We start from the raw sequence: 13,535 nt of genomic DNA, 5'->3' as shown, positions 1-13,535 counted from the left end.
ACAGTTCACGTAGTCACAACTAAAGAAAAGCAGCTGTTCTAAAATGCTAGAAAGATCAATATTACAACTATATTCTGCTTTAACCACTTCAGAGTTTTGTATTTCCAACACTTGTTTTTATTTTCTCCAGAATCCAAGGGAGACAGAGCAACATATTTATGTTCATGAACTGCCTCATAATTTTCTTTGAGTTTCCCAATATTTACAATATAGATTTTAACTAAAAATGACATTTTAAAAATGTATAAAATACATCCAGATCAAACTGTTACAAACATTTGGCTATAATTCATTACCTGTAATATGTATAATAAAGTGTTCCATTTTATTCACTGCAAAATATATGTGGTTTTGATATCAAATTAGCTTTCAGGCATTTGCATCTGAATATATAAGATGCATGTGAAGCCATAATTTCATTTAGACACAGGTATTCCCAGTACTATGCAGGAAGTACACACTTTCTTTTACTGAAGATGAATATAAATATGCAGCCTTAAAGAGATGCTAACCACTGTTAACACTGCCTCAAATTCTAGATGTTCAAGTGACATAAAAATTTCTCTTATAAACACATGCTATTTTAGACTGTTCCAAACATACTGACAAGACAGAGTAATGGAAAGAAAAGATAATAAATGAGTTGAAGCCCAATATACACTTAGTACATTTCAGGAGTCTAGTATGGATCCATGTGTTCTCAGCCTCAAATGAGAATAACCTGGTCACATAGCACATGTTTCCCTATTAGGGATAATGTTACCCTGAGGTGCCATAATACCAAAGTGTTCCTTACCATCAGAGTACCACCAAATGTATTCTAGGCAATGCTGAGAAGCATAAGAAAATCAGAACTCATAAAATGATCACTGTCAAGGTTTAGGTTTAATCAAGGAAGAACTTCATTGCAGAAATTCAATTAGCTAACGTATCACACTATACTAAGTGTGTTAATACTAACTCGACACAGCATAATATTTTTTTAAAAAAAATAATAAAATAGGCATCTAATAGGGACATCTTCTACATGCTTCCATGAGAAAGCCAAAGCAATCAAATTCTCAACTTGAAATATACATACATACACCTGTCAAAGCTTCAGCAATACCTTTGCTTTAGATTGATCCATGCTGTTTTTAGGTACTCTGTGGTTTCTTTCACATTTCTTGTGTCATCACTGCCATATTCTTCCAGCAGTTTCTGCAGGACACTATCGAACGCCATTACAACACCATCTCCAGCAGCCAGTTCTTGAAGCAGCATCTAAGGTGTAATTTCAGATGTAATCATTAAGACTGGATCACTCAGTTACAAATATGACCGAAACACTTGGTCCTTTCAATAAGTTTTAATATGTTTCAGACACAGATATCAAAAGAAAGGAACACATTATAAGGCAAACTCTTGCATGTAAGCTCAAACAAAAATAATTCTGGAAGTGAAAAGTGATCAAGTACATAGCAAGTACATAGCAGATGGTGTTAAAAGATTACTATCTTTTCCTCTTTGATATATTTTAATTCCTCAAACCATTTGCCTTGTTCATTACAAATGCTATGCATCTGATCGTAAGAGGAATATGCATCTCATAGGAATGAATTTACTATAGAGTTAGTTCCTCTATATGCACTTAGAGATACAGAAAGGTCGACAATATGGAAATCTTCTTGCCCCTGGATCACTATGCCTGCTTACAAAGTTAACTCTTGGGTGGATCCAGTAGTGAAGCAAGGGTTACTGAGAGTGCCTGAATAAATTATATTGATGCTGTGTGTCCATAGACATTAGCTTTATGATACATTTTTTTTCCCCTGAGAGTCCCTGCATCAAGATGCTGCTGCTGCTGCTGCTGCTGCATCGCTTCAGTCGTGTCTGACTCTGTATGACCCCATAGACGGCAGTCCACCAGGCTCCCTGGTCCCTGGGATCTGCCAGGCAAGAATACTGGAGTGGGTTGCCATTTCCTTCTCCAATGCATGAAAGTGAAAAGTAAAAGTGAAGTCCCTCAGTTATGTCCGATTCCTATTAACCCCATGGACTGCACCCCACCAGGCTCCTCTGTCCATGGCATTTGCCAAGCAAGCGTACTGGAGTGGGTAGTCATTGCCTTCTCTGCCTGCATCAAGATACTCCCCATGAAACCTAAATGACAAATGAATGTTCCCATAATTTTTGTAGTAACTAGCAGAAAAATCCACCCTAGAGTACCAGAAGAACAGAACCATGCTGCTAATTCAGTTCAGTCACTCACTCATGTCTGACTCTCTGTAACCTCATGAACTACAGCATGCTAGGCTTCCCTATCCATCACCAACTCCCAGAGCTTGCTCAAACTCATGTCCATAGAGTCAGTGATGCAATCCAACCATTTCATTCTCTGTCGTCCCTTTCTCTTCCTGCCTTCAATCTTTCCCAGCATCAGGGTCTTTTCCAAGGAGTCAGTTTTTCGCATCAGGTGGCCAAAGTATTGGAGTTTCAGCTTCAGCATCAGTCCTTCCAATGAACAGTCAGGACTGATTTCCCTTACAATTGATTGGTATGAGTTCCTTGCAATTCAAGGGACTCTCAAGGATCTTCTCCAACAGCACAGTTCAAAAGCATCAATTCTTAGGTACTCAGCTTTCTTTATGGTCCAACTCTCACACCCATACATGACTACTGGAAAAACCATAGCTTTGACTAGATGGACCTTTGTTGACAAAGTAATGTCTCTGCTTTTTAATATCCTGTCTAGGTTGGTCATAGCTTTTCTCCCAAAGAGAAAGCATCTTTTAATTTCATGGCTGCAGTCACTGTCAGCAGTGATTTTGGAGCCCAAGAAAATAAAATCTCTCACTGTTTCCATTGTTTTCCATCTATTTGCAATGAAGTGATGGGACCAGACACCATGATCTTCATTTTTTGAATGCTGAGTTTTAAGACAGCTTTTTCACTCTCTTCTTTCACTTTCATCAAGAGGCTCTTTAGCTCTTCTTTGCTTTATGCCATAAGGTTGGTGTCATCTGCATATCTGAGGTTATTGATATCTCTCCCAGCAATCTTGATTCCAGCTTGTGCTTTGTCCAGCCCAGCATTTCTCATGATGTACTCTGTAAATGAGTTAAATAAGCAGGATGACAATACTCAGCCTCGATGTACTCCTTTCCTGATTTGGAACCAGTCTGTTGCTTCATCTCCAATTCTAACTGTTGCTTCAGGAGGCAGGTAAAGGGTCTGGTATTCCCATCTCTTTCAGAATTTTCCACAGTTCAATGTGATCCACACAGTCAAAGGCTTTGGCATAGTCAATAAAGCAGAAATAGATGTTTTTCTGGAACTCTCTTGCTTTTTCGATGATCCAAGTAGATGCTGGCAATTTGATCTCTGATTCCTCTGCCTTTTCTATATCCAACTTGAACATCTGGAAGTTCACAGTTAAAATACTGTTGAAGCCTGGCTTGGAGAATTTTGAGCATTACTTTGCTAGCGTGAGATGAGTACAACTGTGCAGTAGTTTGTGCATTCTTTGGCACTGCCTTTCTTTGGGATTGGGATGAAAACTGAGCTTTTCTAGTCCTGTGGCCACTGCTGAGATTTCCAAATTTGTTCACATATTGAGTGCAGCACTTTCACACCATCATCTTTGAGGATTTGAAACAGCTCAACTGGAATTCCATCACCTCCACTAGTTTTTGTTTGTAGTGATGCTTCCTAAGGACCACTTGACTTCACATTCCAGGATGTCTGGCTCTAGGTGAGTGATCACACCATCATGATTATCTGGGTCATGAAGATCTTTTTTGTATAGTTCTTATGTGTATTCTTGCCACCTCTTCTTAATATCTTCTGCTTCTGTTAGGTCCATACCATTTCTGTCCTTTATTTTGCTCATCTTTGCATGAAATGTTCCCTTGGTATCTCTAATTTTCTTGAAGAGATCTCTAGTCTTTCCTATTCTATTGTTTTCCTCTATTTCTTTGCATTGTTCACTGAGGAAGGCTTTCTTATCTCTCCTTGCTATGCTTTGGAACTCTGTATTCAGATGGATATATCTTTCCTTTTCTCCTTTGCCTTTCGCTTCATTTCTTTTCTCAGCTATTTGTAAGACCTCCTCAGACAACCATTTTGCCTTTTTGCATTTCTTTTTCTTAGGGATGGTCTTGATCATTGCCTCCTGTACAATGTCACCAACCTCTGTCCATAGTTCTTCAGGCACTCTGTCAATCAGATCTAATCCCTTGAATCTATCACTTTCACTGTTTAATCTTAAGGAATTTGATTTAGGTCATATCTGAATGGTCTAGTGGTTTTCCCTACTTTCTTCAATTTAAGTCTGAATTTGGCAATAAGGAGTTCATGATCTGATCCATAGTCAGCTCCCAGTCTTGTTTTTCTGACATACAGAGCTTCTCCATCTTTGGCTGCAAAGAATATAATCAATCTGATTTAGGTGTCAACCATCTGGTGATGTCCATGTGTAGAGTCGTCTCTTGTGTTGTTGGAAAAGGGGTTTGCTATGACCAGTGCGTTCTCTTGCAAAACTCTGTAAGCCTTTGCCCTGCTTTGTTTTATACTCCAAGGCCAAACTTGCCTGTTACTCCAGGTATCTCTTTGACTTCCTACTTTTGCATTCCAGGCCCCTGTGATGAAAAGGACATCTTTTTTGTATGTTAATTCTAGAAGTTCTTGTAGGTCTTCATAGAACTGTTCAAATTCACTACTTCAGCAATACTGGTTGGCGCACAGACTTGGATTACTGTGATATTGCATTGTTTGCCTTGGAAACGAACAGAGATCATTACGTCATTTTCGAGATTGCACCCAAGCACTGCATTTCAGACTCTTGTTGACTATGATGGCTACTCCATTTCTTCTAAGGGATTCTTGCCCAAAGTAGCAGATATGATTATCACCTGAATGAAGTTCACCCATTCCAGTCCACTTTAGTTCACTGATTCCTAAAATGTCAATGTTCACTGTTGCTATCTCCTTTTTCACGACTTCCAATTTACCTTGATTCATGGACCTGACATTTTAGGTTCCTATGCAATACTGTTCTTTACAGCACTTTACTTTACTTCCATCACCAGTCACATGAATAATTGGGCACTGTTTTCACTCTGGCTCCATCAGTTCATTCTTTCTGGAGTTGTTTCTCCACTCTTCTCCAGTAGCACATTGGGCACCTACCAAACTGGGCAGTTCATCTTTCAGTGTCGTATCTTTTTCCCTTTTCATGCTAATGCTGTTAATTAGAAAAGAATATTCTGAATAGAATGATTGAAACATTGATATCGCTTTCAATTGTATTCCTCTGGTTAAGAGTCGAAGGGCTTTGCTGATTATTATTTTTTGAGTCATTTGGTTAAAACAAATCAGCAGATAGCATAGAGAATGATAGTGATAGCATAGCAGATAGCATAGAGACAGACAGAGAATGATCCAGAAAACCAGGATACTGGCCACTTGATTTTTAAGTAGCAATCATGGAAAGTCTACAGGTCTGAAGAATAAAAACATGCTGTCCTGTTTCAGATTTTGCTCCCCATATATTCTATATTATATCCTTCATAAGCATACACCTTCATCTAGGCTATCTGAAGGGCAAATCAACGTTACACCAAAATATAACCTAACAACCATAACCTCCGATTCAAGAATATTCTTTATGACTGTAGAGAGATTTAAAGTAGCACTTTGAAGTACCATAAGTATTCAATATCATTAACTCTATAGTCAAACTAATCATAAAAAGGTACTTGCTCTGATGATATTGATGAAACAGTTTGGTTATAAAGTATTACAAGAAACTAAACTTAATACTTGATTTGTTCACTACATGTCTGCTAAGTCTCTTCAGTCATGTCTGACTCTTTGTGACCCTCTGGACTGCAGCCTGCCGGGCTCTTCCATCCTTGGGATTCCCCAAGCATGAACACTGGAGTGGGCTGCCATGCCCTCCTCCAGGGGATCTTCCTGATCCAGGGATCAAAACCACATCTCTTAAGTCTCCTGCATTGGAAGGAGGGTTCTTTACCACTAGTGTCACCAGGGAAGCCCTTGTTCACTACATTAGCCCTCATGAAAATTTTGGGAGATTTCAAAAATAAAAATGACCTTCAACATAATTACAGAAGGGAGTAAAAGGAGGATTCCTGGGATTCTGAAGGTGTTTTTTTTCTAGATGCTGGTTCATGGGTGTGTTCCATCTGCAAAGAATCAGTGAGCTGTAATTCTGGGATACAAGTACATTTCTACTCGTTATTACTCTAGAAATTTTTCAAAAAAACCTTCCTGGTCAAATTCTTTATATAAATTTCAATGTACATTCTAAGCCCTTGGGAAAACTTTATGCCAAGGGTCCTAAAAATTCTGGTTAACAATAGACTAAAAAAGCATATCCCACAAATTGGTAATGCCAGAAAGTAACTAATGAGCCTTACTTACTTGATTATCAGAAATCTGTTTGACAAGGGGATCCCTTCGAGCCTGTTGCAGAATGTAGAGGCGAGCCTCATACTTTCTCATGAGCTCCTCCGTCTCCTCCCTGTGGTCATCCCACTGGAGACTGTCAACAATCATGTCCTCCAGCTGCTGCCGTCTTAACTCCACACCGTGCTGGGTGTTATCCCACTGGTTCTTGACCTTTTCCACTGGAGGAGGCATTACATTAAAAAAAAAAAAAAAAAATCCCAGAAAGCAGTCATTAGGAAAAGGAAAAAATACATGACACCAAATTCATCATAAATAAGGTCACATATGGAAAAGAGAAAGGTAGCCAAATGGTACATACATTTTAAAGGAATTTTATTATGTCTGCCACACTGTATGACTGATACATTTTTGAAATCATCCTTGAAGAAAAAAATGTTGAATTAAACTCTATTCTGATTGCATTAAAATATCTCACAATAAAGATATTTACTATTTTAAACTGATAAAAAATTATTTTAAAAATTAATTCTTACCTAGTTTATATTTACAGAATCTGGTCTGAAGAAGGGAGATGACAGTACTTCTGACAGTACTTTATGATATAATCTTATGACCACAGATACAGTCACTTGTCATCCTCTAAGGAAATGCTCTAATGTAGCACTGATTTTAAGAGAAAACAAACTATTTAAGAGTTCTTTTCACATTTGTTTTTCTGTAGCATGAAACCTCTCTAAAAGGAAGTGTTTTTATATATTTAAGAGAAGCACTAAAAGTAAATGAGATTCAAGTTCTATGTATCAACAGTTTCTATTATAAAAAATCTATATTGACTCTTTTCCTCTCTCTTTTTTTTACTTTCTTTTTATTTTCCTTTCTTTGATTTTCTTTTTTGGTCCCTTTCTCTTCTTTTCTCTCTCCTACTTTCTTATCTTTTCTATTTTTAAGAGGGAGTTACAAAAAAGAAGAGACTTCCCAGGTGGCACTCGTGGTAAAGAACTCTCCTGCTGGGTTCAATCCATGGGTCAGGAAGATCCCCTGGAGGAGCAAATGGCAACCCTTGCTGCCTGGAGAATCCCTTGGACAGAAGAGCCTGGCGAGCTACAAGTCCATGGGGTTGTAAGAGTCAGACATAACTGAACACACACACACACAATCTATCAATTAATTTAAAAAGAAATAAAATGGCTCACTTAGCAAAAACAAACCAACAGTGTGAGACACTAAAAGTTCTCTGCTAACTCATCTCTTATAATAACTTTGCTGGTGCCACATTCATGTTGAAATCAAAACATGTTTAATAGGGGGAACAGTTGACTTTCCTTGAGAAATATTAGCCAAGGTAATAAAATACTTTCCAGTTCATATTCTGCCACAAATATTTGTTAAGTTCCTAACTGGTATTGGGCAGTGTGGGAAATCTTGGGGCCAAAGAGGTGAATATTCACAACTTATAGAAGGGAGAGAGAATTAATAGTGAGATCTACAGTGAAATTATAGGGGGGAAAGGCCATAGCAGGAACTAAAGATAGAAAATACAGTTCACCAGGGACTAAAAGAGGGTGGGAAAGACTTCGCAGAGTGGGTGACATTTTATCTGCTGAGTAGAATTTCACCTGGGGAGAGAAGGCCAAGAAGAAGAAAACATAATGTGAATAAAGGTAAGAAGACTAGGAAATGTCAGGACGTTATAAAGAACAGATATCGTTCAGAACAGCTACAGACAGTGCTGAGGGCTACAGAGAGGAAAGGAATGATGCAAATGGACAGTAATTGTCCCTACATGACATTCTTAAGAATCCTGACTGTTCTGTATGTCATACAGATTTAACAGATGCCTGTAGGCCAGAAAGCCAATTTGAAACAGGGAACTTTGTTGCTGCTGAGTTGTATTTAATTTTTGTTTCACATTGTATTTAACTAAAGTATTCTCAAATTAGAGCCAGATACACAGGTATACAGTAGCTACTCAACACATATTTTTGGAATGAATTGAATGGATTTTTATTCCTATGGGTTTCTCTAACTTTTGTCTTTTTGGTTTCTTTAAAAGAAATTCTAACCTAAATGAAAAAAAAAAAAAAAAAAAACCTTCAATGTATTACTAATTACTTAAAAAGTAATGCTGTCCATAGTTTAAGGAATTCATAAGGGAATTATGACAATCTTCTCAAAAAATTAAAAAAACAAGGGAAAGCTATTTCATTAATAGAGATTATCAAATATTAAATTATCAAATAATATTCATTTCTGGCTGAATAATCTTCAAAAATGTGCATGTTACCATTTTCAAGGAAAGTGAGTGATGATGTATAATTTTATTTTTTAAATCTTACATTTTTCAGTGATTGCTGTTCTCACGTCTGAACTGGAAGCTTTATTTTTCAGATTCTGTGCCAATGTAAAGACATAATCGAGCTGAGGATGGCGCTGTTCTAAGTCAGCCTTTGTGATCTGTCAAGACAAAATGATCGTTAAGATAGGTTAATAAGCCGTACGATAAAAACATTAACAAAGCATAACTGGTGTGCTGCCATCCAAGCTGTTGTTTTCCTCCGGAAAGGAGCAGTGAGGCATCAGTGCTATAGAGGAGAAAGTGCAGGCTCTGGAGTCAGAGGCCCCAGGTTCGAATCTTGACTCTCCCACTTATTATCTGGATCACCAGGCAAGGTATTTTACCTCTCTTGTTTCCACAAAAAGAAATAATAAAAACACTTGCAGTTCAGCTAGATCAAGTCTGAGGAGGTTAAATGAAGAAAATCCCTTTGAACTCTAAAAAGTATGTTCAAAACATCAGCAAGGGGACTTCCCTGGTGGTCTCTGGTTAAGAATCCACCTCCCAGTGCAAGGGATTCAGGTTCAGTCACTGCTCTAGGAACTAAGATCCCACATGCCTTGGAGCAACTAAGCCCGCAGAGGGCAACTACTGAGACTGTGTGTCACAACTAGAGAAAACCACGCCCTGCGACAAAGAGTTGGTGCAACCAAAAAACAAAAACATTAGCAGTGATTTCTGCAACCGATGCTCTGCACATCTGTCCTACAACGGAAGTGAACATAAACTAATGGCACCTACAGGGTGGAGATGAGGGGTTAGAAAAATTCAAACTAGAAGAACTGCAAATTAAATAACCCTAAACCCAAAGAGTCGGACACAACTGAGTGATTAAGCACAGCACAGCACAGACATAAAAGACTGCTGCTTGAGAAAGTTTGAGTTTCTTAGGAGGGAAAAGTTAGCAATATTAGGAAAACGGTGTGTTTTAAGCATAGAACTCACACAGAGCCATAAAGATTAAAATATACAACTTCCAAAGAGAATCCACGGCTCTTCCTCTGTGAATTCCCTAACTTTTCAGATTTCAATTATTTCTATAGTGTCAAGTATTATTTCTAAATGGCTCATTCACAACCTCTAATCCTGAATCACACAAAGACAGTTCAATGAATGCTGATCATTTCCTTGCAAGTGGCATAAGGACCTTTCAACACAACGTATCTGAAACTAAATCAATCAAACCCTTATCCACATTCCATTTCTTCTGTTCCTGATTTCCACTAATTGCAATGACATCATCTCAGCCACTCAGAAAGGGCTTTTCTCCTTGTTTTAAGCATCTCTTGCACTATTCCCAGTCTTCTTACTCAAGCAGAACATTCTCATGATCAGTCTCCAGCCACAGTTTTAAAAAGAAAATGGGAAGAAAAGATGCTTACTGATTGCTTACAGACTAAAAGTCCAAAGAGCTTTGCTTAGTCCACAAGCTCCTTCAGAAGGTGGACTTGATCTGACTTTACTGACTTCCCACTACACCTCCTTATTGCACAACTGTTGAACCATCCCTCATGTTCCCCACCTCAAATCTTTATTCTCCCTGGTCCCTATACCAGAAATGTCATTTATTTTGTCTCTAAGCATCAAAATTCCACATAGCCTGCATTCCTTCACTGTGGATGTAACCCTTTCTTCATCCTGGCTCCTCTACCACATGGCCTGTACCTGCCCAGTGGCTTCTATAAGACTGTGCCTGGTCACATATAACTTTAATATGGGAATAAAACTGGTACCTACTTCACAAGATTGTTAAAGTGAATGAGATAATACATGCTAAATACTTAGAAAGACACCTAGCACACACTAAGCACTTAATAAGAGTTAGTAATAGCTGCTATTATATTGTTATTTTTCAAAGTTCATTCTTAGTTTCTATCTTATATATTCTTTTCAGCATCCCTAGACAACATATAGCCCAAGACCAAAAATACACTGAATATGGAGAAAGAACTTCAAAATTGATATCAAATGGCATATGTATAGAAATAAAATTATAGTCAGGAGAGTCTCACTGATGATGTCAACAATTAAATAAGCTCATTATGAAATATAGGTTGAAAAGGCACTTCAACAAATGCCTATATGACACTAGGGACTAAATTAACACCAGTTTACATTTATACTGATACCGCCAAATTTAGGACATCAGTTTTAGCTCGTAAAAACAGAGTCTACAGCTCACATTCTTAACCAAAACAACACAAATGCAAGAAAAGCTTTATTCATCAGACCTAGCCAGCATGTCTGACAGATCAAGAACTTTTAAGAGGAGAGTGGACTCTGCTCTGAGGGGCCGGGGGCGGAAGGGTGGTCCATGTCATGAGCATCTTGGAGGCAACCGGGTAGGGCCAGGCTGCTTCAGACCTACTGCCTCTCCAGTCAGTGCATTGGCATCTGAGCTTCTGCAGTGCCACCGGGACCCAGGAGTGGATGGAGGCGATAACCGCTGAGGAAGGGCTCATTGCCATTCACTCCCACGCAGTCCCCCTAATTAATCATTTTGCATCTGCTTATCAGACACAAGCACAGTTGCTTTCCTTGTGAAAGTGAAATGACGTCGCTCAGTCATGTCCGACTCTTTGCAACCGCATGGACTGTAGCTTACCAGGCTCCTCTGTCTATGGAATTTTCCAGGCAAGAATACTGGAGTGAGTTGCCATTTCCTTCTCCAGGGGATCTTCCCGGCCCAGGGATCGAACCCGGACCTCCCTCATTGTAGGCAGACGCTTTACCATCTGAGCCACCAGGGAAGCCCCCAAAGCTGTTTATTAACAGAAGAGTACTGAAAATTGGAGAAGGAAGCTGTTGGGGCCACGAACTGTGAGAGGCTGGGTGACCTGCTTCAGCAGTTGGACTTTGTGATGCTGGCTGTGAGCCTGAAGGCCCAGACCCAGGGCCTGATCAGGAGGTGGGAACTGAGGTTAATGAAGCCCACCGTCACCCTCATCAACATCAGCAGAGGTCTACTAGTTGATCAAGATGCCCTGGTGGAAGCCCTTCAGACCCGGCTCATTAAGGCAGCAGCGTTGGATGTGACATACCCAGAGTCCCTGCCCAGAGATCATCCTTTGTTGGAGTTGAAGAACATCACTCTGACACCTCACAGTGGAAGTGCAACTCATCAAGCAAGTCGGATAGATGATGGAAAATTTGGTTGAAAGCATCCTGGCATCTTTCAGTGGCCTTCCTGTTCTTAAGGAAGTGCTGCTTAAATGATTTATGTGAGTTAAGAATTCAGTGGGATGAAAACACGGCAGATTAAATGGGAAAGAAACACTTATAAAAAAAATTTTTTTTAAAGCTCATTCTCGCAGAGTTTAAGATAAACAGAAGCGATCCAAACAGATCTTGTCTACTCCTGTGCTCTGGTGTTTCCATGACAAACCTTTACACTAGGTACCTACTTTCATTCGTGAAATTGTCTTATTGATCTCTTCTACATCCCCGACAGTGACAATGTTGGACTTCAGCATCTGGTCGATCAATACCAGCCAGTCGGCTAGTTCTGTTATCGTCTTATCCAGATCAGCAGGAACTGAAATTTCTGAAGTACGAGGAGATGCGACAGGAATATCTGATGCAGATGATGCTAGCACCACCTTTTGGACACCGGGATGAGCTGAAATTAAAAATGAAGCAAAGTATTAGTGACACAGCAGGATATTCTGATACTGGTGATATAATGGAGATGTATGTATATGTGTATTTATGTAAATTTTACTTTAAGTAAGTAAAATGATTGAAAGAGGGTTGTTTTTTTTAATTGGAGGATAACTGCTTTATAATGTTGTGTTGGTTTCTTCCATACAACAGGAATCAGCCATAAGTACACATACATACACTCCCTCGGTTTTTCTTTATTAATGCTGAAATGGCAATGTTACTTCCTGAAAAATCTATAAGACTTATGGTTGCAATAAAGCTAATTAAAGGCAGTCTCACCATATTTTGGGCTTCCTAGGTGGCACTAATGGTAAAGAACCCACCTGCTAATGCAGGAGACAAAAAAAAAAAAGGCAGGTTCAATCCCTGGGTTGAGAAGATCCCCTGGAGGAGAGCATGGCAACCCACTCCAGTATTCTTGCCTGGAGAATCCCATGGACAGAAGAGCCTGGTGGGCTGCGGTCCATAGGGCTGCACAGAGTCAGACACAACTGAAGTGACCTAGCATGCACACAGCCTATTCGAGGGTAGCAATAACTCAAAAGCAACTAACAGTAACTAAGACCGATATCAAGAGAAAATTGTAAAAAATACATCAACCATGAGAAAATTAGGAGTGTTATTTTATTTTGTCAAGATGTTTTTGCTTTAATTATAAAGCCAATTTATTTGTAATTTTTCGTCCTTTTTTTTCTTAACTTTCTAACATGAGTATTAGTCATTTTAATAAACACCATAGTGAATACCTAGGTAACAATATTTATTTATAGTCACTAACTTTTAGTTACCCTTTTTCTTATGGCTAAATACTTAGACTCCTCTTAAACTTCTACTTTAAAAAAGATTTTCAGATACAGCCAACTAATAATTGACAAGGGAGCCAAGAATATGCAATGGAGAAAAGATAGTCTTTTCAATACATGATGCTAAGATGATTGGACATTCACATGTAAAAGAATAAATGTCTTACACCACTTACAAAAGCCTTAAATGTAAGACCTGAAACTATGAAACTCCTAGAAGAAAACATAGAAATTAAAGCTCCTTGACGCAGATCATGGTATTGACTCATTGAATATAACACCTGAAGAATACAAAGCATAAGCAATAAAATCAAAACTGA

At 38.8% G+C, this 13,535-nt stretch overlaps 1 protein-coding gene across 1 annotated transcript in view; it reads right to left on the bottom strand.

Annotated features, from left to right (window-relative positions):
* The window catches only part of UTRN (utrophin), a 543,338-nt gene that overhangs the window by 271,025 nt on the left and 258,778 nt on the right, over window positions 1–13,535 (bottom strand). The window contains exons 46-49 of the mRNA XM_052646047.1: window positions 12,154–12,368; window positions 8,751–8,868; window positions 6,427–6,632; window positions 1,109–1,263 (exon numbers count right to left, since the gene is read on the bottom strand). Coding sequence (XP_052502007.1) covers window positions 1,109–1,263; window positions 6,427–6,632; window positions 8,751–8,868; window positions 12,154–12,368 — 694 coding nt within the window. The remainder of the gene's footprint in view (window positions 1–1,108; window positions 1,264–6,426; window positions 6,633–8,750; window positions 8,869–12,153; window positions 12,369–13,535) is intronic.

Source organism: Budorcas taxicolor, chromosome 9 (assembly GCF_023091745.1).
Source record: "Budorcas taxicolor isolate Tak-1 chromosome 9, Takin1.1, whole genome shotgun sequence".
NCBI classification, from domain to species: Eukaryota; Metazoa; Chordata; class Mammalia; order Artiodactyla; family Bovidae; genus Budorcas; species Budorcas taxicolor.
This window is presented reverse-complemented; position numbering and strand designations above follow the sequence as displayed.